Source organism: Hippichthys cyanospilos, chromosome 15, assembly GCF_059441005.1.
Source record: "Hippichthys cyanospilos isolate Australia breed blue-spotted pipefish chromosome 15, RoL_Hcya_1.0, whole genome shotgun sequence".
NCBI lineage: Eukaryota > Metazoa > Chordata > Actinopteri > Syngnathiformes > Syngnathidae > Hippichthys > Hippichthys cyanospilos.
Genome location: NC_142383.1, coordinates 8,266,716 through 8,294,069, shown reverse-complemented (window position 1 = coordinate 8,294,069; position 27,354 = coordinate 8,266,716). Strand labels below are relative to the sequence as shown.

General features: G+C 39.0%; 2 protein-coding genes and 2 long non-coding RNA genes across 4 annotated transcripts; 2 read left to right on the top strand and 2 right to left on the bottom strand.

The window, feature by feature from the left end:
• Positions 1 to 1,478: 1,478 nt before the first annotated feature.
• On the top strand, positions 1,479 to 8,067 carry oacyl (O-acyltransferase like). Its single transcript, XM_088434455.1, is given in 15 exon segments — positions 1,479 to 1,805; positions 2,367 to 2,500; positions 2,573 to 2,651; positions 2,719 to 2,854; positions 2,921 to 3,117; positions 4,472 to 4,684; positions 4,757 to 4,859; positions 5,031 to 5,132; positions 5,211 to 5,376; positions 5,458 to 5,537; positions 5,613 to 5,723; positions 6,429 to 6,552; positions 6,639 to 6,825; positions 7,045 to 7,192; positions 7,194 to 8,067. Coding segments are annotated over 15 exon segments (2,052 nt in total). The 5' UTR covers positions 1,479 to 1,648; the 3' UTR covers positions 7,309 to 8,067.
• Positions 3,723 to 19,076, bottom strand: LOC148411607 (uncharacterized). The gene is made up of 5 exons (XR_015867906.1): positions 18,957 to 19,076; positions 18,321 to 18,490; positions 6,616 to 6,817; positions 4,414 to 5,756; positions 3,723 to 4,331 (listed from the first exon to the last, which is right to left on the bottom strand). It is a non-coding gene; the product is annotated as an uncharacterized LOC148411607 (long non-coding RNA).
• alpk2 (alpha kinase 2) lies at positions 13,498 to 25,040 on the top strand. Its single transcript, XM_088434454.1, has 10 exons — positions 13,498 to 14,783; positions 16,652 to 17,843; positions 18,323 to 18,470; positions 19,025 to 19,152; positions 19,874 to 19,915; positions 19,978 to 20,276; positions 21,312 to 21,400; positions 21,607 to 21,824; positions 23,108 to 23,156; positions 23,340 to 25,040. Exons 1-10 carry the CDS (start codon positions 13,509 to 13,511, stop codon positions 23,548 to 23,550), a joined length of 3,651 nt encoding a protein of 1,216 aa, XP_088290580.1. The 5' UTR covers positions 13,498 to 13,508; the 3' UTR covers positions 23,551 to 25,040.
• On the bottom strand, positions 20,891 to 26,040 carry LOC148411605 (uncharacterized). The gene is made up of 3 exons (XR_015867905.1): positions 25,984 to 26,040; positions 21,947 to 22,041; positions 20,891 to 21,812 (listed from the first exon to the last, which is right to left on the bottom strand). It is a non-coding gene; the product is annotated as an uncharacterized LOC148411605 (long non-coding RNA).
• Between the last annotated feature and the right edge of the window lie 1,314 nt (positions 26,041 to 27,354).

The following is a 27,354-nucleotide window of genomic DNA, read 5'->3' as shown; positions in this document are numbered from 1 at the left end:
ACACACATATATATATATATATATATATATATATATATATATATATATATATATATATATATATATATATATATATATTTATTTATAACACAAACGAGTGTACTTAGCATTTCATCCAATGTTACCCTTCTTCACTGGCACAATGAAGAATGTAAACGTGCCTGTTAAATTCACAAAGTTAACAAGAATTTGATGTTTTGAATTGCCGCCGTTGTAACATCAACACCTATCAATAAGCTTTAGGGTATAGAAGGGAAGCTACTTTTTGACAATAAGACCTTTGTCTCTCGCTGTAAAACTGCATGTGAGAAGCAGTCTGTGAATTGTTAGAATGTTGTCTTGTTGCTGCTACTGTTGCTGCTGTTTCTTAATTTTATTAGACAAGTCAGATGCTTGCACTCGTCTGTATGTCAATAAAAGGTGAAAGCAAGGCACATGATGATGTCGTCAACTTATAAAATAAATTAGACGTTGCTGTGGTTAGGAAAACAAAATTAATACAACCAGGCTATCTGGGTATTTTTGGGACAAATGCCTCCTCTAGTGGCCCATACTTTAAATATTATTACTAAGCCTTTACTGTGAGAGGTAAATTCCTCTGAAACTTTACAATTTGAGTACAGACAGAAATTAGGATTTTAATTTGTTTTTAATAATCAATCTTCTTATTTACATGCTGTCTTTTAATCCTTAATTGTGAGGGTTAAATAAATCACAAAAATAATTGCAGAAAATTGTAAGAATTGTTTTTCCGAAAAACAAAATCACATAATTTCTTTATATATTTATTTAGACATTTACTGTTAGCATAATTACATGAATCGTATTTTATTTTAGAAAACAATATTGATTACTCTTAATTTTTTTGTTATCAGTATAAATTATACCTATGTATTGTTATCATTCCCCCTGTTATGGACAGCCCCATGGGTTTCCGTTCCTACAACGGTGCAACCCAAACTTTTAGTTAAAGTTAAAATACGTCAAACCCCATATTAACTTCACAATTACACAAATATTTGTAAACATAAACATAGAGCATTTAACTTTACAATTGTGGTTGATCAAATGTCACCTAAAAATGCATTGTAGCTAAATGAGTTCACTGCATGTGCTTTATATTTAGAAGAGAACTTCATGAGTTTAAAAAAATGGTTGAAAATATATACATGCGTTGGAGCCACAAAACAACATATGTTAAGATAGCTGTGAACCAACCACCTCCCATGCTTAAAGTGGATTCTGAATAATTCTTTTTTTTCTTCTACTGTAGTTAAAAGTAAGACGTGGCATCCATATTGACTGAAGCCTGAGCTACCAAATAAGGTTCCTTACACAGTAAACCAACCTCCATGAATATGTTACTAATTAAAAATAAATCAGGGGGCGTACTTATAAAAACCGAACCGAAACGTTTGGGGAAATTAAACGCTGTGTGGGACTTTTGTGAAGCCAATGTGCTAATCCTGCAATGATGTAGCGACAGCCTGGCTCTTCATTTTGTTAACTTCCCGTGCAACTGAATACCTAACACCTAATGTAGAAAAGCAGGTGCGGATGAGTCACAGCTGTCAAGGTAGTTCTTTAACCACTCCACAGCCCCCACTTTAAATACTCACTCCAGTAAAAAGATTTTGGCATTTTTATAATGGGCTTTGGTTGGGTGAGCTTGTTTCTTCTAGCAAGTTTGAGTGCAATTCAAAAGACAACACAGTCGTTGACCGTGTCTAAAAAATGTGCAATGGATACAAAAACCTTCCTGCGGGAGATAAACCGGGACAAGCCTAAAGAGTATGCCGTTCTCAGTAAGTGGTGATTTGTTTTTTCATTACACTTGTGGTTGATTTTCTACATTACACTGATATGTTAAAGAAATTGTGTGCTTGATTAATAACCAATAAAACTGCTTGCAACATAAAGCTTTGATAATCGAGACCTCAATATAAATAGACCAAAAAGACCATTTTATACTATAACACCTCAATTCGGAAACCGCACATTTAAGTATTAGATCATTTCAAAGGTGTTTTGAGGGCAATTTCAAAAATTAGATTAAAAAAAGAAGAAGAAAGAAGTTGTTAGTCATTTACACAGAAATCTTATCACATGTATTCAAGAACAACCGTTGTTTCTGCACCTGTCTCTTCTTCTTCTTACTGACAACACAGTACATGAAAAATGTTCACCTCATTACGTCTGAACTAGTTTTCAGTAACAACCGAAAAAGCTTTTTCACTGACTAAAGCAAAAGTATGTACGCTTAGTCATGCCCGTTTTATTGTTCATGTCACCAATCCTGCACTGAGTTGAACCATTTATTGCAAGTCTGTTTAAAATGTGAAATTTAAAGTGCAAATGTCTTACAGTGTATGATTCCTTTGGGAAACTGGGTAGCAATGTTGAAGGAGGTAATGTCAACCGACCTGGCCTGCTACAACAGTGTCACTCTGCCCACAGTTCTTCCTTCTCTGGACAGTACTGCCAAGTGTTCCTCAAGCAGGTTGGGACAAATGATGCAAACTTCAGATCAAAATATCACCTTGAATGAATTTCTCTTGTATTTTACTCACAGGGAAGCATCCAGTATTTTGTGGGGATCTGTGTCCCAGACTCTTGTGATGAAGAGGAAGTGCAAACGTTGGTGCTATACGGTCAGTTAATTTAAAGCCATGGTGTGCTGTATTGACGCCAATAATGCATTTATTCACATTTTAACAGATACATTTAAAATGGGACACACATCCCTTGTACCTCCATTACCTTCCATTCTGGTTAACGAGTCAACTCAGGAGATGTTTATGACTCACTGCTTGTCAGACGCCATTGCCCCTGATGCATCGGATGTCACGTGCTTGTAAGAGGACCCTATAATCCTTTCTCCATTACCATTCACCTTAACCGAACCTCTTTTCAATCGCAGGTTTGTATGTTGCACAATGCTGGCGATTCCCCTTGCCGCCACCCTGTTCTCAGTTACAACCAGGTTGTACCAGAACCGAGCAGTGATGCCAACTACAGAGTCTGCCTCTTTAAACACTGGCCTCAACCAGTACGGTACCTTGGAGTCTAATGGATCTGTGGGTAGCGACATCAATGGTAGCACAACAGAGTCAAATAGTAAGTACAATGTAAAGTATTGTCCAAAGGTCTGATACCAAAATTTAATTTTGACCAGTATTTCAAGTAGTGTCGTAAAGACCTTAGCGACAGTATATTCCCCAGTAGCGTGGTCGGAATGTTTCTGTTTTCAACGGCCATCAAATGGGTTTTTGGAAATGAAGCTATTAGAAATACATCAGTGAAATCTCTTTTAGAGGGTCTTGAATGCATCATTTGTATTTGATGTAATGTATTTCTGTTGTTTTTTTTTATGTAAACAAAACAACTACCAGCTAAGATATTCAATTAGCCATCACACCTCTGTCAAAAAATATCATCAGCTAGCGTAACACTAGCTAGAACTTGGCTAAGATATACTGTATGTACTGTATATATAGCCCCGAACAGGTTTGTTCATCAGATCACCCAAACCCTGTTACAGTGATGTATCGCAGATAAAGTTTTGTGACCTCACGACAGATTTTTTTTTTTTAAATGTGCGGACGTCATATGGACTTCACGTTACTGCTTTACGGCAGCGCCTATTCTATGTACTGCAATAACAGCTACACACTCAGTCTAATGTGGAGTCTGAACCAGTCTCACAGTGTGCTAATATTTGGTCTTGTTGAGTCACAAAAAAAAACACTTTTGTTGAACTAAACCACTGCTCATCATTCATGCCCAAAACGTGACACATGCCTGTTCAGCCTTCAAGCTGTACCACAGTTAGGAAATCACTGGCATGGGGAAAGGTAGGCAAGGTATTTTTAAAAGCATTTTCTACACTCTATTTATGTATGCATGTAATGTCCACAAGGTAATTCGCGCAATTCCCTTTATTTGGTTCCGGTCCATATTAAATGAGGAATTACTGCATTGCGTTAAGCAAGTGATTCACAATGCGGTCTGATTTGAAGTGTTCTGACCAGAGAGTTTTCCCAGTTTTGTTACATATCTGCTGTACAATGACAATAAAAGCATTCTATTCTATTGTAGTCTAGTCTTGAGGACACAGAATGTTGGAACAGAAAACTGAATGGGATCCTCCCTAAATCAGCGTGTACCCTTGTTGATATACAGCATCTCAAAGCAGTCTACTGTTTCATGCTTAGTCTAGGATGTATATGCCTTGTGAACCCTTATCGTAGCTCCTCTGGTGAAGTTCTCTTGTCAGACCTAGGCCACGAGAGACAAGATTCCTCTTGGCCTGGGAATTCTTTCGTGTGTTCCTGGTGGAGCAAGTGGACAGAAGAAAGAATGTCATGGCCTGTGGATAATACTAGTACTGTTAGATGATAGGTGGTTACCTACTGTAGATGTTTGTATGAAGCACAGGTCCTGCTACCACATTGGATCGTGTCTCCAACAGGCAGCACCAGAGGTGGATCTTCATGTTTTCCCAAAAGCTGCATATACCAATGCCTCCAGGCCTTCTCTCTTCAAACCACCTGCCGAGGCATCTTTAGCAGCTCCTTAGGTTTTTCCGAAGGTGGCTACTCCTCCTTGAATGGCATCCGCATCCTCAGCCTGTTATGGATCATGTGCGGACATTCTGCACAATTCCCCGTGATAAACAATCTCGGTATAACTGAGCGAGACCTTGTCTTATGAAACGTTCTCGATCAGGTCATTTAAATGACAATATCATTTGCAGATAACTACAAAGACTGGAAGAAAGCGGCGGAAAGAAGCCCTCTGTATGTGTTTTCCCTCAGTGGACCAGTTTTTATGGCTGTCGACACGTTCCTCTTGCTGGGGTGAGATTATAGCTACATTCCAAGTTAGATCTAGAAATCTAACCTGACACAATGTTGATGTTACCAAAAATGTTTCGGACACCCCCGGACTCTCAAATACAACACAACACACAAAAAAGAAGATATCGTTTAGATTTCTTCAGCTTTTTTTGTTTGTTTGTTTTGTTTCAGAGGTCTACTTAGTGCTAGGTCTCTAATGGGCTCCATCCAAAGAGCTGATAATAAGCTGAGTCCTGGTCTTGTGGTGGGCTACCTTTTCAGGAGGTTCAAAAGGTCAGCTCTCGGTGCTGACTGCTGAGATGGAAAGTCATCACGGAAACACAACGTGTGAACTGTTTTTTTCCGCGACAGGATCCAGCCGCTGCATATCTTTGTAATGTGTCTGACTGTTGGCCTTATTTCACTGGTGCACTGGGGTCCTTACTGGTTTCCATTCATCGACAACTTGATGGATTGTAAAACCTACTGGTGGGGGAACTTGCTGCTGATTAGCAATCTGTTTCCAGTCCATGAGATAGTAAGGTCAACCAATAGCTCCAAAAGATTATTATTTTCATCATGATTCTTTTTTTTGGGTAAAAACTTGACTTCTTTGCAGTGTGTTCCTTGGACGTGGTACCTCTCTTTGGACTTCCAGTGTTACGCCACAACTCCAATACTTGTCTATTTCTACAGATTGTATGTCCAAACTTGTTCATGCATAAATCAAAGGCTAAAGGCAGCATTTAATGTATCAACTGTATCTTCCACCAGGAATAGAGGTGTCTTTGCCTTCGTGGCAGGAGGCCTTCTGTTAATGACCACATTGGCCGGTTCACTCGTCACGGGACTCCTGCAGCTGCCTGTCTTCCAGCCGTCCACGTTGTAAGAGCGAGTGACGATAATCTGGTTCTGATGCTGTGGAGTCAAACATGAAAGCGGATCGGGTTTAGCGACAGATGAAACACAACTATCCCAACTCATAAGTATTAGAACCGCAATGAAAAAAAGTACAGAAGTGACAGTGCCTTCGAATTCTGGGGGGGGTCATTTATTAAAAGATTAATAGTTAAGTCAGCAACATTATGACGAAAGATGGATGGAACTATTTGGGGTAAAAAAGAAAAGACAATTCATCGAAACAGAATGTTTTATGCTTTGCATTCTTCAATCTTTGCTAGATAACATATTTGCATATCTTGTCATGATGCTTTATGACTAGTATTCTCAAAAACTTTTTTGCAAATTCCCCTCAGTAATGAGAAAACATTCCTGGTGGCATAGATGCGCAATTACACATAAGGGCACTAATGTGTAATGCCACATCACATACATTGATTACCTGTTATTTTTATTTATTTATTTATTTATTTATTTATTTATTTATTTATTTATATCATGGGTGGTTTAATAACCAAGGTATTTGATAAAATTACTATACTAAAAATGTTTAAATTAACCTCCTGAAATTATGACTTAAATTATACTTAAATCATGATTTACTATTTTTGAGACTTGTCACCTTTTTTTCATAAGATGGCTTTGTCATTTTTACCAATGAAAATACAACCAGTTATATTTTCTTTCTAGGACATCAGAGAATTATGTCCTTTATTATTATGTGAAGCCCCATACCAGATATGGACCCTTTTTAATTGGAATCTTAACCGGAATATACTTGACGACTAAAAAAAATCAACTCTTAAAGCATAAGGTAATGTTTGCCTTCTACAATCCAAAGTCAAACTGGCGCCACTGTCTCTGCCATCTGACTTACATGCTTGTCTGGTGTTGCACTAGTGGCAGGCGGCGCTGGGTTGGTTGTGCTGTCTGTCAGTCTTGGCGGCATTAATAGGGTTGGCTTACGCCCTCCGGGGGATCCCAGCGCACCCGTCCGTGCCACAGGCGCTCTATCAGGGACTGCACAGACCCATGTGGGCTCTCGCAATCGTCTGGATTATTTTGGCCTGCGAGGAAGGCTACGGAGGTAAAAGATGATCAGCAGGTTCAATCATTCACTATTTTAAAGTGGGCCTTATTATTATCACAAAAAGGCAGAGGCATTCATTGAAAGGCTTCTTCCATGAAAAAATGTTAAAGGTATCTTGAGGAACCATACTAACATACGACATAAGTGGCCTTGGAAAAGAATACTGTAATTAGCAAAGGTTTGTCATGCCTTATCAACATCTTTCTCCTTCTGCAGGCTTTATCAATAGCCTCTTGTCATTCTCTCTGTGGGTTCCTCTGGCAAACATCAGTTTCGCCTGCTACCTCATCCATCCTGTCTTCATCCTGGTCTATATTGGACTACAAGAGACACCCATCCACTACACCGATGTCAACTTTGTAAGTTGTTTGTACCGTATGTGATTCCAACAGTTGTACTGTACCTTATCTTGTGGTCATATTTAGATGTATTTGTTCCTCGGCCACTTGGTGCTCACGCTGGGGACAAGCGTGGTCTTAACGGTCTTGGTGGAGAAGCCCTACATCCTCCTCAAATGGAATCGTAACGCTGATTAAAGTTGATCAACTATCAAATTGTTACGTCGACTCATAAACTTTGAACATTTACGTGTTACTGCAATACTTTTTTTTTTAACGTAAAGTTGTTTTGGATGATTTGTTAACAAGTTTACGCAAACATGTTACTTGATGCTGTCATTTTTTGTTCAAGTCTGCTTGGAGATTCGTAGCTGTCATTTTATACATTTTCTTCACTCGTGTCTACACCTCATAAGATTATTTTAACTATACTTTTTTTAAAAAATCAATCGTATATCATGGTTTTGACAAGTGAAGAATAATATGATGACTTTCCCCCAAGTAATAAAACTACTCATGTGATTTTACGTCTGTGTTGTAAAAACACATTTTTTCCCTGACATGATTACTGTTTCCTTCTATGAGGATTCCTGTGGTATGATGTCATTTTTCTGTTCTTCTAAAGTGGTGTTTATTGTTGAAACATTTTTTTGATTCAAACTGTTTGTTTGCCACTTCCAATCCAGTTTATTGTAAAACTTAAACATAAACCAGAAGTGAATGTATAGACACCAAATTGTTCGATCAAACATCCCGAGTTCTTCCAACAAAAGTCAGACAGTTTGTGCTATCAGTCTAACACTGAAGATGGGTTAATGAGAATCGATTGTACGCTAATTATAAACCTTGAAAGCACTGCTATTAAATTACATACAGACATGTGCGCAAGCATATACCATAATCTTTCTGCTCTGTGTCATGCCGACGCGTTTAATCAAATGGTTTGGGATAGCTGAACCTTGGCTGCGGTCTGTGACCTTGTAGTTAACGTGATAAAGATGCTTATGGGATTTACTGCTGTAATCCAGTTTAGAATGATGGCATCTCTGATGTGTCCGCTCCATCTTCCATGACAGTGAGTCAAAAGCGGCATATGACGTCCTCTCACATTGCTTACTTAAATCCTCATTGCAAATCTTAATATCCAAACATGGGTGGCTTTCTCTCATAACTTTCCAGCATCGACTCATGCTTCTTAACTTGATTCAGAGAAGGTAAACAATGAATCATTAGCAATATGTTCCTGAAAAAGAATTACTGGTACACGGTTCAAAATTACCAGCATTTAATAATAATTACCTGTATTAATTTACAACAATTTGTTGTATTTAAGTTACCCTGTAATATTACAATGAATACCTGTGTAAATTATAGCAACCTTGGATTTGACCAAATTTACATTACATTACATTATATAGTCACAGGATATTGCTGTATTCATTACCGTGAAAGTAATGCAAATCGTATCGAGTAATTTACTGTGATATCGCGGCAAAATTTTAACAGTGTAATGGTCATGAAAGGCATTCCTTTGCAATATCTGTGGGAGAAGTGTAATGGCCAAAAAGTTATGTAAAATGATTTTCCTCAGCATTTTATCTCACTGCTTCTCTAAAAACTATATGACGTCAAATTAAAACATCTTCACATTTATAACTTTAAAAAGCACTTCATTCAGCTAAAAATAACTACTGTTTTCCATCTTTATCATGATCAGTAATATATTATTTTAAAATTTTCCTAAACAATAATTTTCAATGCAATGCATCAATTGTATGAAATTATGAATGCAAAAAAACAAAAAAAAACAAATATAAAGACACATAAGACATTACATATAAGACATTTAAAATTCATAATAACCGGATCACACTTTCATATTCCATTGAGCTGACTCTCCCACGCGGCGTCATAACAAAACATGGCAGTGACGCACACATTTTGACATGTGCAACATCACTGTGCCGAGCCCCCCAATTCCTGGGCCCCCCGAGCCTGAGCAAGGAAGGCAGACGGCAGGCTGTGCAACAACAGTGTAAAAATACATTATGCTGTTGTAAGGGGACACTTGTCTCACTGTGTCCCATTGAGTGCACGAGTCCAATCCAACACGCCACAACAACATAGTGCACAAGGTGTAACATGTCGGTACGAGTTGCAAAACTTTTAGCTACTATTTTTGGTCAACATTTCCATTCATACGGTTGCCAGACACTCACCACTCGTAACGACTGTACCTGGAATGGATCAAATTTACCATAAATCACACATACATAACATACACATATACATACACACACACACACACACACACACACACATATAAATAAGTTGGTGTGGGGGACACTCTAAGCAGGGCACAGAGGAACGAACAACCATTCATGAGCCCAATCTCACCCAAGGACAATTTAGAGTGTCCAATACACCTGCCGTGTATGTTTTTGGAGTGTGGGAGGAAGCCAGAGTGCCTGGACAGAACCCACACAGGCTCGGGGAGAACATGCAAACTCCACACAGGAAGGCTGGAGCAAACTGGATTTGAACTCAGGTCTCTGACCTGTGAAGTGGAAGTGCCCAGTGTAAATTCCGGTCTTCCATTTTTTTTCTTTTTGTTGAGAAAATTTTCTGCAGTGTTTGGAATCTTTGTCTGATCTGTCATTAACTGCCACACAGTCAATTTCAAAGTGAGAAACACATTATGTATTTCTCCTGTAGGGCTGCTTCTATTTTGGGATGAATGCTCAACCATTTCAGCCTGGAGTGGACCAGCCATGTGGGAGTTTTCCCATATCATCACTAACTCTCCTCTGGAAGTGTCCAAACTATCTCAGGCATGGTACACACAAGGCCTCTTTAAAGCTTAAGAAGTGTTTTAGCTTAAAAAAAACATTTAGCAATATTGGTCAAATTGTGTATGGGGTGCACAGATAATCTCAACACAGATCGCGCTCTTTCCAGAGTGTGCCAATGGTCGTACTAAAGAAGACATTTAGCATTTAGCCCTTGTACAGTATTTTGATCATTTTTTGATTATTTTCTTTCACATCAGTCTCATAACATTTTAGCCAGTGGATATGTGATGACCAAGTGGTCGTGCCATTTTGAACGTTGACATATCACCATCTAGATGAAATTTCAGCTCTCTATTACCTTCTTTCCGTTTGCTGTGAAATGCTTTTGCTGTAAAGATAAAAGGATTGGACAAAATACTGCATAAAGGCAAAGATGACAATGTTAGCAGTTAAAACTTTGCTTTGGAAAATCTGCCATATGGGGAGCCCACATTTATAAATTTAAAAAAACAAGAGACAAAACACAATGGATAGGCGGTCTACCGCCCAAAAACTGGACAGCTAGAACAACTTCCAGTACTACACCAACCCGCGTGCAGGAGGATAAGTGTTTCAGAAAATGGATGGATATATATTGTCACCCAATGTTCCGGCATTTTCTGAAAGATGCTCAGAACTACTCCGTGACAATCCCTCCATAATTTCTCTCTCTTCTAAGTTCACATGATATCCGTGGGGCACAATCTCTAATTAGCACACAACACAACACAACCCTTGAGTTGAAGTCTCGAGGACATTCTTAGCTAACTCATCAATTAAGATTAGCAAGCTCCAATTGTTTTCCATCAGGATTCATCCACATTTTCAAATTTATGCTTTATCGGCACATTCTGCACAGGTCAGCAGAAATCAGTTACGTCACCCTCCATTTTCCTGCCGCCTAAAGAATGAAAACAGTACGTCGAAGGAATTGTTGTTGACGCCAGCAAATAGGCCATCACTGTAAATATAGATAAGCTTCTTAAATGTTGAGGATCGGCACATGTCAGCGCTATCAGGTAACTTTGCGCTTGCGAGGAGTCGATGACGGTGGGGGGATCCTAAAAATAGTCCCCCCCCTTTCCTCCTCACCCACTTGAAAGAGAGTTCACTCTCTAGTGGTGCATCACAGCTTTAAATCGTCAAGCACGTCTATGGGAGAGGTACGTACTTTGCGGCCTATTTGTTTTTATTAGCCTTGAATCCACTCCACAGGCTTGTTGTATCCAAAATGGCCCACCGGGTATTTTAGCTGGCAGATGATTGAAATTGCTGCACAGACTTTTATGATTGATTGATGGACTTTCCATCATATTCAGCCACTGCTTAAAGGTCATCTATGAATCCTTTCTTGCGTGGATTAATGTGATGTGCAATACTGTACTAGATAATTTCTATAAAGAGGTGGGTGCATTGACAAAGTTAAATCTGAGAATATTTTCATAGTATTTTAGTGTAGAGTTGATTTTTTTTTTTACATTATTTGTAATTTTTACTTAGATATAAATGTTGTAACATCGTGATAGATTAGTATTTTAATTTAGTATTAATTTTTTTTCTAACGAAAAACCTCCTGCTCATTATTCCTTAAAGTGACACTGTGTAAGATTTAATTTTTCATAAAAAATTAATAAATTAAATTATTAAAGATTTCCAAACTTTGCAAATAGATGTGTTCTCATCAACCAACAGTACTGTATGCTTTAGATATAACCGTAGGTCTAGTTATCATTAATTTATATTACAAGGGGGGTGGCAGTCCTCCGAAGAGAATGAGGAGGAGTGTTTATTGCTGAATTTACCATAATGCCCCTAAATTATACAAACTCCCTAGGAGTACAGCATGTGTAATTTTTTCGCATGCGCCTGTGGGAGCTTTAGGGGCATTACGGTAAATGCAACAGTAAACACTCCTCCTCCTGCTGTCCATTAAATCTTACACATTGTCACTTTAAGGAGCTGAAATGAAGCTTTTACCACCCTAAAGAAATGCAAATACACGTTTTTTTTAATAAACTACAATAAAAGAAAGATAAAAATTTGACTTTATGGAAATTGTCTGGAATTTTAAATGATTGAATAATAAAAATGATGATTCCATAAGAAATGTGTCAAATTGACAAGGAAACAAGCAAATAATAAAATAAAATGATCAATAATAATTTCGAATAGCAATAAAAGAAATCTTAATACAAAGACAAAATATATAGAAACAAAATAACAGTAAACTCTTATCATGAAAAAATATGTTTTTTTTTTTTATTGTTTGGTGAGAGTGCATTAAAATCCATACAAGAGAGGAACTGAAACTAAAGGGATTTCATTGATCAATAATATCGCTATCCACATTATCAATGTTTGGAATGACCCACTTGTGAAATTTGTTTGAGGTGGCATGTTAGGACATGTTCCCAGGCACAAGTTGACAGCTTTATTTCCTCTTTTTTTAAAATTGTATATAGATATAAAGGCTTATATATGTCTGTATACGTGTACACGGAGGCGTTATTAAACACATGTCCCTTTGCTGGGCAATTGCATGCTGGTGTGTTGTTGTCGTCAAGTAGCGTGCCTCATGCGAGGTGCCCTTCACAGAGTATGTGACAAATGCAGGCCATGGGTGAAGATGTCCTGGTATTTTTCCAGCCTCTTTCACACCAGCAAGTCCTTTGAGCACTCGTGTAAATCAACAGAGCCGCTTTCGACGCCTCATATCGCCACCTACAGCGCACTCACATGTAGGCTAGCGCCACACAAGTGCACTACAATTTGACCATACCGTATGCTGCCAGGAACCAATGTTTGGAAATTAAATAGTGAGAATACACTGCTGACTGTGCTCTTGAGGTATTATGAGTCATAAAATAATTTCTATCTAATTAAAATGTTAAGACTTTTTGCTTTTTCTCATGTGCTCTACTATTAAGAGTCTTCTTTCAAAATACTGTAGAATGACAAAACCGATTGAGTTTAGTTTGAGGTCTCTCAGAATGCTGTATTAGTGATTCTCTCAGCAGCCACGAAGTTCTGAGGTTTGAATTACAATCTTGCCTGTAGTCCAGGTTCTAACCCACATGGCATAACTATGCTTCTCTACTCTGCTAAAATGATTCGGTAGCTGGGTAATATGCCCACAGCATTCTTACATTCATTAATTAGCTATCAACTCTCGAGGGGTACAGGCTAAATCTGATGTAGTGTAATTTAAACTTCATGAGCAGATTAAGAATTTCACCGTGTGGTTCCGTGCTATACATGTGACAGTAATTCTCTACAATTTACAATAAATTAACATATTGCTTTCCTGTGTGTAGTTTGAATATACTTGGACTTCCTCCTAGAGTCCAAAAACATGCTAAATGTTGGTTCCGGTCAAGCCTCAAAATTATTCACATTATGACTATGCGAGCGAAGGCTGTTTCATTTCTCATTGTGTCGTGAATTTCTGTGCAGAAAGTGGAGGTGATATTACTTGCTAGAAATGCAGGAGGTGTGACAACAAGCCTCATCGATGGATCCGACAGTGATCACCACAGACGAACAGAAAGAGCCAATATCTCTTCACCCAGAGTCTCAAATCAATCAGGATTCTGGCTACTTTTCTCTTTTGGGAGGCTTCTTGGACCAGTCTGAACCATTGTTACCCCACCTGTCTGCTGGACTTCGCTCGTACATGTCCGAGGTTGACACAGAACCCGTTCGAATACCAGATACAAGTCACCGGTCGAAACTAGAGTCGTCCACTATGGAGAATTCCAGGATCTCCGGCTTCGACGCCGAGTACCACCAGACCACCTATCCGGGGTCTTTGTCAGATAGCTCAGAGGCTGACTCAGCCATGAGCCTCATGACAGACTTGTACATCTTCGAAAATGAGACTCAGGACTTCATCCTGAGTTCAACTGCCTCAGAGAGTAGACTAGATAACCACGATGCATCTCTCATTGACTGTTGTGATTCACCCAATAGAGTGACACATAGTAATGCCACGAATAAGGACTGGGTGATGTTGGAGTCTGAGTCAGGGCTCAATCCACCCGCTGAGGTCACCCGGATCATCTCACGAGAACCGAGGAGCGTCAGTCCTGCCGAGCTGTGGGCGGATGCTTGCCAGTATCTGGATGAGACGGATGTTTTGCCTTCTTCCACTTCCAGTGACTTATCCTTGGAAGATATTTGGGTGTCCAGTTACACCTGCGACGGGATTGGCTGGGACATGGATGACACCGTGTGTAGGGGGCCGGCAGTGGAGAGGTGGTCCTCAGTGGAGAGCTGGGCCAGCGCACTCTCAGACTGGAACGTTATCGGCACACCAAAGCAGGAGCTCACAACTGCCTTCTCAGAGATAGGAGCCGAAATAGACGCCCTGACTGAAGCACTAGCGGACGTTAAGCCCTACAACGAAACACAAAGAGGAATGGGAGTCCAGGATCAGCCAGTGGGACAAACCATCCAAGAAGAATCCATTCAGTGTGGACAGGAATGCTTCATTTTCCAGGCGGAGATGGGAGACAACGTCCAATCCTTTGGGGATTCAAACGCTAACACCCAAAGTGAACCACAGGAAACTACCGAACAAAACTTTGTAAACAAAAACCAAACTCTGGATTCCTCTAGATGTGACTTGGACAGCCTCGTCCCTGCAAGGACTACCATAGAGAATGTGGACCTTCCTCAGGTTGTCCAGTTTTCGGAGACAAAAGTCCTAAAAGATGACAAGATCATACTGAAGATAGTGGAGGATGAAGATGTGACAGAAAAACCTGCTGAGCTGACAAATGAAAAGGTAGGATGATTTAAGGTGGATTTTGATTACAATCACCAGCCATCAAATCGGGTATACTGTACTACACATTCAACTTCTAATGTGATTCACAGCAACCAGAAAATAATTCATCGCTTTTCTCACATCCAACTACAAAAGCACAAATTTCATGCAAAAATCACATTGTTTGTCAATGAAATCTCTATATTAGTACAATATTAATAATTGAATAGATAATATAAATAAGTAATGTTGTTGTAAAGTAATGTTGACATGGAGACATTGCCTCTCATGCTAGGAATTCAAGCCCATTTCATTCCTAAACAGACTGAAGAAGTAATTTAATTAAACAGGAAGAATGTATGATCAATTTTATGTTTACATTAATCTAAATGCTTAACAGAGCGAAATCGTGAGTTGTAATGTTTTTTTTTCCTAATGTTTTACTTATGTAATGTCTGATGCCCAAAGAGTGCAGAAAAAATAAAACTAATGCTAATGAAAGTTTGACTTCGAGGTCATAAAAAAAAAAAAAAAATCAGTTTGGAGTTTTATCATTTATGTTGCTCTGATATTTGCTGCATAAACAGGCTTACAGAAGGGGCAAACAGGAAGAATAACTCTATATAGTTATAAACCACACCACATCATCTAAACTAATATTCTTTGTGAAGGCATTTTTTTGTATTATTCTATTAGATTGTAAAGGTTGACGTCATAATTCCAAAGCTGTATGCTAATAATAAATGGAGAGTGTCACAATGACACACTAATAAAAACAAAAATAGACAAGCAGATGAACACAAAGTGCTGTATGGCAAACATGATGGATTTTACCCAGCGATCATGCCCTCTGGAGAAAAGTTCCAGACGTTCTCATGCCATCAACCGTATCACACCGCGGTCACAGCAGTGCACACAATGTAAAATGGCTACACAAATATTGTCACCCTGCCTTGCCAAGGTGTCACGCTAGATTCCGCAGGATGTGTTCTTTTGGCTCGTACTGTGCCACAGTAACAGGTGAAGGAAAATGAGGGGAGGGCAAGAGAAAAGCCTAATAATAGCCCAGAACAACGATAGTACACATCACCGGTGAGCGAGGGTGGTCGTGTTAGGGGGAGCACAGCTGCTGATTGTAACACGACTCCATTTTTCCCACACACTCATCACATCCCCCCGTTTGAAACGGCGAGGACCAAGAACGGGTAACGCATTGGTTGTCAGGCGACTCCGATTGAGATCCAATGTAGACCAGGGTCACTGTATGGGCTCGGGCGTAAACTCAAGGTGATCTGTATCTATCTGCTTTGGAGATCATTTGTGATCATTATTCATTGGATTTGAAAACAACATCAAATCTGTTCTTAGACCTTCAGTCTCAGTTGGGGTAATGGTAAAGAAAGAGCACTTTAACAATGCTTTATCTGAACCATGTTGTCCAAAGTGCTTTACTAAGCCTTAAATTTCCATTTTTGAAAACATACCAAGTATACTGACATACTAATGGCAACACAGCAGCAACCTTTAGCTTAAAATTATTTAATGTATTTTAACCTCGAGGATCCCTTGCCGCACCGGTGTATCCTTCCGTCATCAGCCCTCCATCCATCCATCCATCCATCCATCCATCCATCCATCCATCCATCCATCCATCCATCCTTATCCTTCAGGACTAATTTAAAACCCATCCATGTTATCAGCTTCTAGCTACCACTAAGGTAACCTAAGAATTTTCACTGCTTTTACAGCGTACAAGTAGCCAAACTTACTCGACTCCATGCTGCCTAAACAAGCTGCAGAAAAAATCTAAACATGTTAGCAAGAAAAGGTGAAGGATCACAACAATGATTGCAATTAATAATACTGATTATTTTGTTACTCCGCAGCTGTTGGGAGATGAGTTGTTTAAGACGACAGAAGATCAAATCGTCCCTCCACCTGACCATAATCAGGGTGGGGATCCGAGCATCGGTTCCGCCAATGTCGACTGTAATGGACCGGGAGCTTCTGAGAAAGATATGCTGAACCCCCGTGTTCCATTGCTTAATGTTGATGAACATGCCGCACCTAACACCCTGACGGACACCTGTGGCGCAATTCAGGCGCACCCACAGTTGGAGTGTCCCACCTTTATTGTGCCCGTAGCTCCCCTAGAGATCAGATCTGCCCTGGAGTACCGCAGGGCCAGTTTTGAGCAAGATACAACAAGGACTTCCAACGGCGCCCAAACCTGGTCTCTTTGGCCGCTCTGTGACAAGGCGGCGATTGACAAGGAGGTTCACAAACCCTGTAGAGATCTTTCCAACTGGACCGCAATACCTGAGAAGAAATACACCATTCAAAATGAGCCACATGTCTCGAAGGCGACAAATGTAAATAACCAAGCTGCTGAGAATACGTCAAAATGGAATCATGGGGCACCAGGAAAGATGTCCCAGAAAAGCGAGGGCAAACCCCACTGTAAAAAGGGCAAGTCCGGCATCCAACATCACAATCCTCCCGCTCCTAAGAAACAGGACAACTCGGCTCACCTCATAACCAGCAAACAAAACGAAACCATGGAAAATTTGAGCAGTCAGCCTCTTGAAGAGAAGACAATGGAGATCACTAAACCTCATAGCAAAAGAAAGAAGAAACATCACCACAACACGACCGGAGCAAAGACTGCACCTGAGCCTCCCGCAGAGACTGACAGCGCCGCAAAAGGGAAGGGTGCTAAGGGACGGATCGAAATGTTCGAGGCCAAGATGGGCACCAAGCACGGCAAAGCCCGTAAGGACGCAGGGACATCCACTGCTGCAGATAAAAAGCATCTAGAATCTTTGAAACCTACAGAAGGAGAACACATTAAGCTTATCACAGAAAACAAAAACAGCCAACAAAACGAGCCAATGCATGACGATATCTTTAAAACGCGTCGGCTGTCAAAGGATAAGTTTGCAAAGCTTTTGGACACAAAGACAAGCATTTCTGCTCAGTCAAAGGCAAAAGAAGGACCCAAGACTGATGTTAGAAGTCCAAGTAAGAAGTCATCTGGTGAGGTGGTTGAACACAAAACCCCCAGTATGCCCAAAGAAGGTAAGACACGGATCATTTTTACACAAGAAAATTTTACAACTACAGTATTTCCTGTAAAAAACGGATCCAGATAAAAACAAGAAGAAAAAGCATTCAATAGGGGTTTGCTCAATAACTGGAATTTAGTGAAGTCATATTTGATGCTTAGGAACAGCTTTCAATAAATTGTAAATAATAATAAAAAAGGTGTTCTGGCTGTAAAAAATACCTATATAAAATACATACATGTACTGCTGTCTAAATGGGCTGCAGGAATAAGAGAAACCGTCAAATGTACAGTAGGTGACCAGTGGAGGGTGTGAGATTCATGTTTGTAAAACTAATTACAAAGTTTGCTAGTTGCTAGTCGAGAAATTGCAACACGAGGTGAAATAAACCCTTAAGGCAGTTTCTTTAGTGTTAAAAATAACACTTACAAACAATAGGAATGTTTGATGTGATGACTATTAAAAACATAATAAAACTGTTATAACTTACAGAGCTGAAAGTGACGCAACCTATCCAGGTGGCGGCAGTAAACGGAGACCCTCAAAGTCTGAGTCTGTGGTGTCAGTTCGCAGCTGTCTCAGGCGAGCACACCATCACGTGGAGGCAAGAGGGCGCTGTCCTGACGGATGTCAAACGAAGGTAATTCCACTTGATTACCTCTGCCAAGGAAGATCAACGGTTGACGTTACAAACCTTGTGCGCATGGGAGGTGTATTTTAAGATCTAACCGGACGTACAACACACATCCAGGTTGGACAGACGTTTTCTCACCTAAACATGGTGACAGTTGTGGTTTAAGTTTTGCAAACGCGGAGGCATTGTTTTTTCCATTGAACATTTTAACAAACAAAAGAAACATATAACTAGCAATTGGAAATAGATGGTATGCTATGTTTTTTTTAATTAGTTTTTTTACAAGGTTTGTAAACATAACATCTGTTGCTTAAATGGGTCGCAGAAGATGGTAAAGCTAATGTTAAATAATGCGAAAAATGTTAAGGAGCAGTGGCCATACAAAACAAAACAAAAAATTCTAAAATAAAATCTAAGATTGTCACATGTCAACATTACTCAAATTCTGCACCCGAATCAACCACGTTTACCCATCATGATGTAAGAATCTACCTGGTGCAGACCAAAATGGGTACAGGCCTTGTAATTCTGCTCTTTTGATGTCATATTTGTCTTTGAAGTGCAGGGGATGACAGTCGTGCATCCTTGACCATCTCCAACGCCTCCCACAAGAACCTAGGCAAGTACCAGTGCTGTCTCAAGAGCTCACAAGGATCCATCGCGCTAGACTATCTGCTAACTTATGAAGGTAGGACTCACAATTCCATACCATATGGTAGTAATTCCATGCTAATCGGCCAGATTGGGATATTATTCAATTGTCACTTATTTGGTGCGGAAATTATGTATTTATGACAAATTAGTTATCGTTGTTTGTTTATCGATAACAGCGACACGAATAATTCCTGGCAGTCAAACTTTAGAAACTGTAGTAAGTCTACCAATAAATTCAGTATTATTTTGTTTAGTCTACAGTAAAGTGGTAACTTAAGATACTCAACTTTATTTATATCGCACATCGAAGAGGGCTCCTCCCACTTGCAGTCCTTTTTGAAGGTTTCTTATTTTTCCCCTGATGGGGTTTTTGAGTTTTTCCTTACCCTTTTTCTTTCCCCCTTCTGGGAGCTTTGTTCAGGGGATGCTGTTGTGTATTTATGATGTTCTGTATGACTTCTTTTTCACCTGTGAAGCACTTTGAGACTGCTGTGATTCAGGGCTATACAAAAAAACTTGACTAGAGATGCAATTAAAGTGTTCTTGCCCACCACTTTTTTTTTAACTGAAGCTTCCTTTTCCCATAAGAAAATCTGCACTCAGCAGCATTGTATTGAAAGTTTGAATGATTTGAATGAGTTCAAAAATGTGTGAAAGAAAAAAAAAAAGTTCCTTGGCTACTTCAAGGTTCAGAACACCTGCTTAATGAGGTCTCCACCTCAGCTCAACTTTAACAAGCTGTCGTTTCTTTACAGTGCTTCGTGAGATTGTCATCCCACCATCGCCAGACGTCACATGTGAGTAACCCTCGGTCATTTGAAAAACGTCTACTCTTTTCTTACCATGTTTTCCTCTTCAGCCGTGCCCGTGGAGGCGGGCTCCGCGGCGGAGGACGTCCAATGTTCCCAGCTGCTGTTCAGAGAGGACTTCCTGTCCGAACAGTACTTTGGCGAGAACCAGCCCGTCAGCATCGTCACCGAGAAGGCCCACTTCGGGGAGGGCATGCACCGGCGGGCGTTTCGCACCACGCTGCACAGGGGTGGGGTGCCCCTCCTGCTGGCGGGGCCCTCGTGCGTGCTGAAGGTGCACAACTCCATCAGCTACGGGACCAAGAACAATGACGAGCTTGTACATAAGAATTACTCCCTGGCTGTGGAGGTGAGCTCACTGACCACTTTCAGTCAGATACGATTAGGAATGATTCATCGAATGGATACATCCATATAAAATCAAATAAAGGCGATAACAAATCAAAGATTTTGCTTGCAATAATGTTCTATACTGCCCTACCAGTCTAAACATTGTATTCCGATTAATATTGTGTTTGTGGAAAACAAACTGAGCGGTAAAATTTTCCCTTTCGTATCCGTCTCGTGGGGCGGCCATTTTGCCACGTGCGGTAAAGTGAAAATGCCATCAGAGCTGCTCAGGGCTCAGCCAATCACAGCTCAGCTTGCCACCGTCATATGAGCTGACCAGAAAACAAGCGAGTCGAGATCAGCCATTACCTGATGCCTGAGCAAAAGTGATGTCATTTTCAGTCAACAATTGGCAAAATGAATGAATGAGTGAATTTGAGAGAAGCAAATGACAAATATACTTAGTTGAGGAAAGACTTTAATTTTATATTTCTAATTAAAAAAAAATGTGTCTCATTGCAAAATGTCCAATTTCAACATTTTCTATCACTGTAAATAACTACTGAGCAGGAAAATGGTGAAAATGCATAGAAGATGCTCAGAATGCGGCATATATGAACACGCATGGACATGTGGATGTCTCATCAGTTTTAATTAAAAGAAAAAAATGCTTGTCAACCAGTTTATATGTAATACAAAGAATCATAGAGTATAATAGTAGTATTTAGACTTATAATGTTTATCATTAGGTCATCATACTTCGGCAATAATATTTTTTGTATTTTGACTTTTTTTTTTCATATGGAAAAAACTGAAAATTATTTTTGGCCATACATGTTTTTGCCTTCATTGACTGGTCAGGAGAAGCCACGCCTCAAATGTGATACATGCTGTACATTTTCAGCAGCCGCTTACGTTACAAATAGTTTTCACTGGAAGTCAGCGCACTTAGAATCTATAAATCTTGTCACACGTTACATTAAAGTGTAAAATTTCATATGACACTTGGCTTCACAATCATTCTATTATGAGCATGTGCTAATGTGTCACTCAGGAATGTCACGTTCAGAACACGGCCCGGGAGTACATCAAAGAGTATACAGCCATCGCCCAATCAGTCGACGCCTTTGGAGAAGTACCGGAGTAAGTGACCACTCAAAATCGATTATTGATCACACTTACGTCTACTATAAACTTACTGCACAGTGTAACATTACAAGGGAGGACTGGAGATCATTTACACAACATTCCAAGTCATAAAACATGAAGTCGGATACTAAATAGTGCACCCAGTGCTTCTCTAACTTTTTACACCAAGGTTGTTTATACCTTCCATTGCCCCCACGCAGAATCATCCCCATCTACCTGGTTCACCGGCCTTCCAGTGACATCCCGTACGCCACGCTGGAGGAGGAGCTGATTGGTGACTTTGTCAAGTATTCGGTGAAGGACGGCAAGGAGATCAACTTGATGAGGCGGGATTCCGAAGCGGGACGCAAGTGTTGTGCCTTCCAGCATTGGGTGTACCAACGGACGGAAGGAAACCTGCTCGTCACTGACATGCAAGGTGGGCAAAAATGACATCATGTGGTCAAGCTTATGAAGTTGGTTTCATTTTTTGGTTTTCATTTTTTGTACAACACATAAAAAACTACCACAATATGTGATGTTCTAACTCAATTAACTTACCTGGCTGATTGATACACATAATGTTGTTCCCACTTCTTCGCCTTCGAAGGCGAGGTCCACATTGGCCATGCACGCCAAACAGCAAACACTGTCCTCTATTGGTCAGAAATAATCAATGCAATCCGTACTACACGTGTTTTTCAAATCCCTCAACAAAAATATCATAAAATGACCACCCTCCAAACATAGGTTGCATTACAAATTAGTAAGAAATACCTATGCAAAATAACGTGTTTTTATATATATATATATATATATATATATATATATATATATATATATATATATATATATATATATATATATATATATATATATATATATATATATATATATATATATATATATATATATATATATATATATATATATATAATTTAAAAGAAATATTACAAGATTAAAATAGATTAAAAGGGAAAAAAGTCATGTGTAAAGCGTTTTGAGTACCTAAGGTAGAAAAGTGCTAGATACAGTGCATTCAGAAAGAATTCACAAGAATAAAGTTCTATATGTTAATATAAGAATTATTTGGCTATATTTTTATTGTCAAGACTGAGTGCACTCCTTTGCTGAACGAGACACTCTTAATTCCTTCGCAAATAGTTTGTCATATGAAGCATAAAGAAGAGTCCATCATTTAATATTCTATTCCACTAATTACAAATTACTTTTTAAAAGTCAAGTCACAAGATCAGGCAGAATTTCCTGTTTTACTATATCACCAGATTGATTTCCATTGATATGACCAGTGATAAACTTTGTAGTTTGTGGACACATTCTCTAGCAGGGGGCCATTTAACACTTACCTACTATGGACATCAATATCATACATGTTTATTAATATTACTTGCAGAGGATAAATAATATATGCCTGTGAGTATTGTTGTATTGAAACATCTGTTGTATAAAAGGTTATGATAACAATAATACTGTTTAGAAGGGTTTTGCCCATTCACAATAAACAAATAATAAATCTGAAAAAAAATTGGAATAAACTGGAATAAATCCTATCCAAAATCTAAAATCTCTTAATCTATGTGGAGTCAAATGTTGATGAATTGTATCTTGAAGCACATATTCAACAATGTTTGTATAGAAAACAACCAACATATCCGCTATTTATTGCAGCCTTTATAAATAATGCATTACTGTGCTTTGCAGGAGTTGGGATGAAATTAACTGATGTGGGAATAGCCACCTGTAAGAAAGGGTGAGTGTCTTTAATAAAAAAAAAAAAAAATATATATATATATATATATATATATATATATATATATATATATATATATATATATATATATATATATATATATATATATATATATATATATATATATATATATATTCTGTATGAGAGAATTTTTCTGACTTCTTTTTCCCTCTTGGTTCGCAGCTACAAGGGTTTCAAAGGCAACTGCGCCACCTCCTTCATCGACCAGTTCAAAGTTCTGCACCAGTGCAACACGTACTGCGAGATCCTGGGTCTCGCCTCCCTGCAGCCCAAAGCGGCCAAAAAGGCTGCCTGCCCTCCCAAAGGCAAAGCGCAGCCTTCAGCAGGACCCAAAAAGAAAATGTTTGGGCCCACTGTGAAGGCCAAGTCCTAACACCGGGTGGCGCTCGGACTCGGAGGGAATTAGGGGCGATGAACTGCAATGTCTTACAATGACTTTCGTGCTTTTGTTTTCTTTACTTTGCTGATGTTTCCAAATGTGTATACGTTCATTAAATTAATGAACTGGTTAATTAACTTATTGGTGGAGACATTGTTGACTATGAAACAGAGCAGAGGACATTTTTTGTTATTGATGGATTCATCATGAATGCTATTTATCAGATGTTTATTTTCATCCATCAATTGTCTGTAAAGCGTCCTCCACAGCTTTGCACATCTTGGTATTTTCACAGTCAGTTTTATGATGTGGATGATACTTTAGGAGCTGGAATAACTTTCAGTTCACAGTTGTGTATTTTCAAGAGTAGCTTGAGTTTCTTGACCTTTGCCTTGACAGAGTTTAGAATTTGAAAGTGTTTCAAAATGTTTAGCTGACACGATAATGTGTGTATACTGTGTACTTCTATCGTGCAACAATCGGCATTTTTGTCGATTTTTTAATCGTTGGACGTTACTGCAGTGTATTGCAGAGATTTTTTATTTTGCAATCAATGAGAAACTCTACCTCCCAATTATAGCCCATTGATCTATATGTGGTTCAAATTTGGCAGCAATAAGAAAAAAATGTCTGCAACTGTGGTTCTCAAATGACAGTATGTGAGATTTTAACATGGTTTCTGTCAGAAATGTAAGTCTTTTTAGGAAAAACACATTTACAAATCAATTTGATCATGAAACAATGATTTGCTAAATTGTGTTATAGTGACTCCTCTGAAAACATTGTATGCCTTAATTTGAGGTCTTCTACGGATGCACATTGTTATTAGTGACATCATTTTTCGGCACACAAGCCAAAAATAAAACAAAGGATGTTCAACCAGCGAGTGTATGTTCAGAGTTGCTGAAATAAAGATGCCACAACAAATCTAGTTTCATAAATTAATAAATCAAACAAAGATGGCACAGTACTCTCTTTCAAGCCTTTCTTTTTGCGTCCAAACATGTTTTACAGTTGTTAGGAAATACTTGGCTGAAACAACATGTCACATTGAAAAAGGTCGAGAACCATGTATACCCCCAATATTGCCTTCTGTCCTGTATTAACAGTTAATTTTTTGTTGCGATGGGACAAAATCTCATAGACTTTCTTTTTTTGGGACATTTTGGAATAAACCTAAAATAATGGTCTTCCTGCATCTTCTAGTTCTTCTAAAAATGTTTGTTGTTCAGCGAGTCCACCTGTTTGTGCGCAGAGAAGGTTTCGCTTTGTGTAAATGGGGAGTCTCTGTGAAACTAAGCCGAGATGACCTTGACAGATAATCAAATTCAACAGGGAAATACTTCTTTGTCTCTTCATAAAAGTTGTCAACTTCTGTGCATAAGAATCTTCTCTTGATTATGTTTCTGCGCACTCTCTCACATACCACCAGACTGCTCTGTTAACTTTCTGTCTATTTCAAACTTCAAATATAAAGAAACCCAAAAGACCAGTTGTTTTATTTTACTGATCTCGCCTAAATCCTGAAAATTTCACAAAACAAATTCTGCGACTCAGATTATAATCAAATAAGCCATTAAGGTTAAAAAGACAATTGTATTTGATGTGTCCCGTATGGATATTTTATTAGTAACGGGAATCGTCCAACAAATTGCATCATGCCTATTTTGTCCCAACCCTTAAATTTTTTAACTCGAATTTCATGGAGAATCATCAGGCTTCACCAATATGCTACAAATAAAACTCAAATCCCATGCAATGATGATAATGCCAATCAGACAAAAAAAAATTAATTTGCCTTTTAAGGGCACTTGATCCTGGGCATTGCCAAATAACTCTAAAATAGCAACCATATACATACCGTATTCAAGTACATTAATATTTAATACATGTTTTACTTGTCTTGATCAAACCCGGCTGCCGTGTCCTTTTCCCTTAGGGAAATAAACAATTGGTATATTTTATGGTCCATTATTGCCAGCTGAAAATAATGAATGTTTAAATTCATTAAGTTCAACAGGTCTATTTGACCCACAACACAACAGAAAGGTTTTTAATGGCCCGTCACAATTGTGACCAAATTATACTTTTAATGTGGCAACTGTCCAGAACATTAAAGATATTAAGGACATAATTAAAACCTTACAGTCTCAATCAAACATTTGGAAATGTTATCTTGATTCAATTTGTGAAAAAAAAAGAAAAATATTGGTGATGAACAAAGGAAAGGTAGCAGTTTAGCATAATGATATTTGGCATAATTTATACTTCTTAAATGTTTGATTTTTTTTACATGGGATTCATCTCAATTAAGTTCAAAATAATTGAACCAAACATTAACATTATTTTGGTACATAAAAAAGCCATTTTTTTTAATCAAAGCAAGGCTATTTAATATTTTTAGGATTTTTTTTTTTTTTTTTTTACCTCAAACCTGAAAAATCAAGGGAAAAAAATAAGGCATGGCTCCAAGGCGTTTTTTCCTCTCCTGTAGCTATTTAGTGTGATGATGGCGTTTGATTGACAGGACACAAACACCATTGTCACACTCCACAGCTCCCGGGGACAGATTCTGATCAGCGGAATGACGAGTCGGGATTTCTGGAATCGGCGGGAAATTCTGCCAACTGGGAAAACACAGAGAGGAAAAAAAGCAGAATTATCCAGCGAAAGTGACCATCTGTGGAATTCCCTGACATTTTCTTCTGAAACACATTCGACTCTGTTTTCCAGCTCACCTTCATTTGGGGCGAACGGCGGCCATTCCCTGACTCCCATTGCGGCCGCGTTCCACTCTCTTCATATAGCTTTGGGGTCTTTCCAAAACGGTAAAAGTCCAGAAGCTGACGGGACAAACGGAGAGCCGAGGGAGGTCCGGGCTCGGCCCAAGCCTTTATGTAGACAAACAGTTGGTTGCACATTAGTGATAAGCTACAGGGGGAGTATTGATCGACCCTGACCAGAGCCAAGAGCTGAGGTGGGACCAAAAAAAAAAGGAAAAAAGAAAAAGGGAAAAAAAAAAAGGTCCATTGAGGCAACAGAGTTCCTCTACACCACAGGTCAAAGTGCCAAGATCTCCCTTTTTTTAAATGTATTTTCAGATGATGCAATGTGTACCACTGGGTATTTTTGCAAAAAGACCAAGACATATAATTCCAACCAATTCCCCAGCATTAATGTCAAATCTTTTCAAAGTCAACCCAAAAATGTTCTTTCAAACGACATGTGAATTAAGCAGCAAAATTTGTAAGCCATCTCAGGTAGCAGTCATTTTGCCACTTCTCGGCGAAGGGCTCAAGTAATGACTAATCGAAAACAGGCGGGATACAGCTCTCGAGGAGCTGGACTTTCTTATTTCCGAGGTTAAATGGTGGCAGGTCTATACTGATTCATTTTCTATTTTTAGAGCATTATTGTCCTAAGAGGGGAAAAAGAAAATACTGTATGTAATATGCTTGTCTATTGGTTGAATTATGGAACAGCTAGAGTTTCTACCAGTGCAAAGACTTTTCTTCCTACCACCAATTAGTTCAGGCATGTCCAAACCCGGTCCTCAAGAGCTGCTTATCCTGCATGTTTTTGAGGTTTCTGTCCTTCCAGCACACCTCATTCAAATGATCTGTTAATCAGAAAGCACAGCGGAAGCCTGATCACGATCCTGATCATTTAAATCAGCTGCATTGGATGACGGAAACATCAAAATCATGCACGATAGGTGGCCCTCCAGGGTGATTCATTCGACCCAACCTTTTGAGTTATGTGATTTATGCTTCAACCGCCTCACGGTCCAGAGTCCTG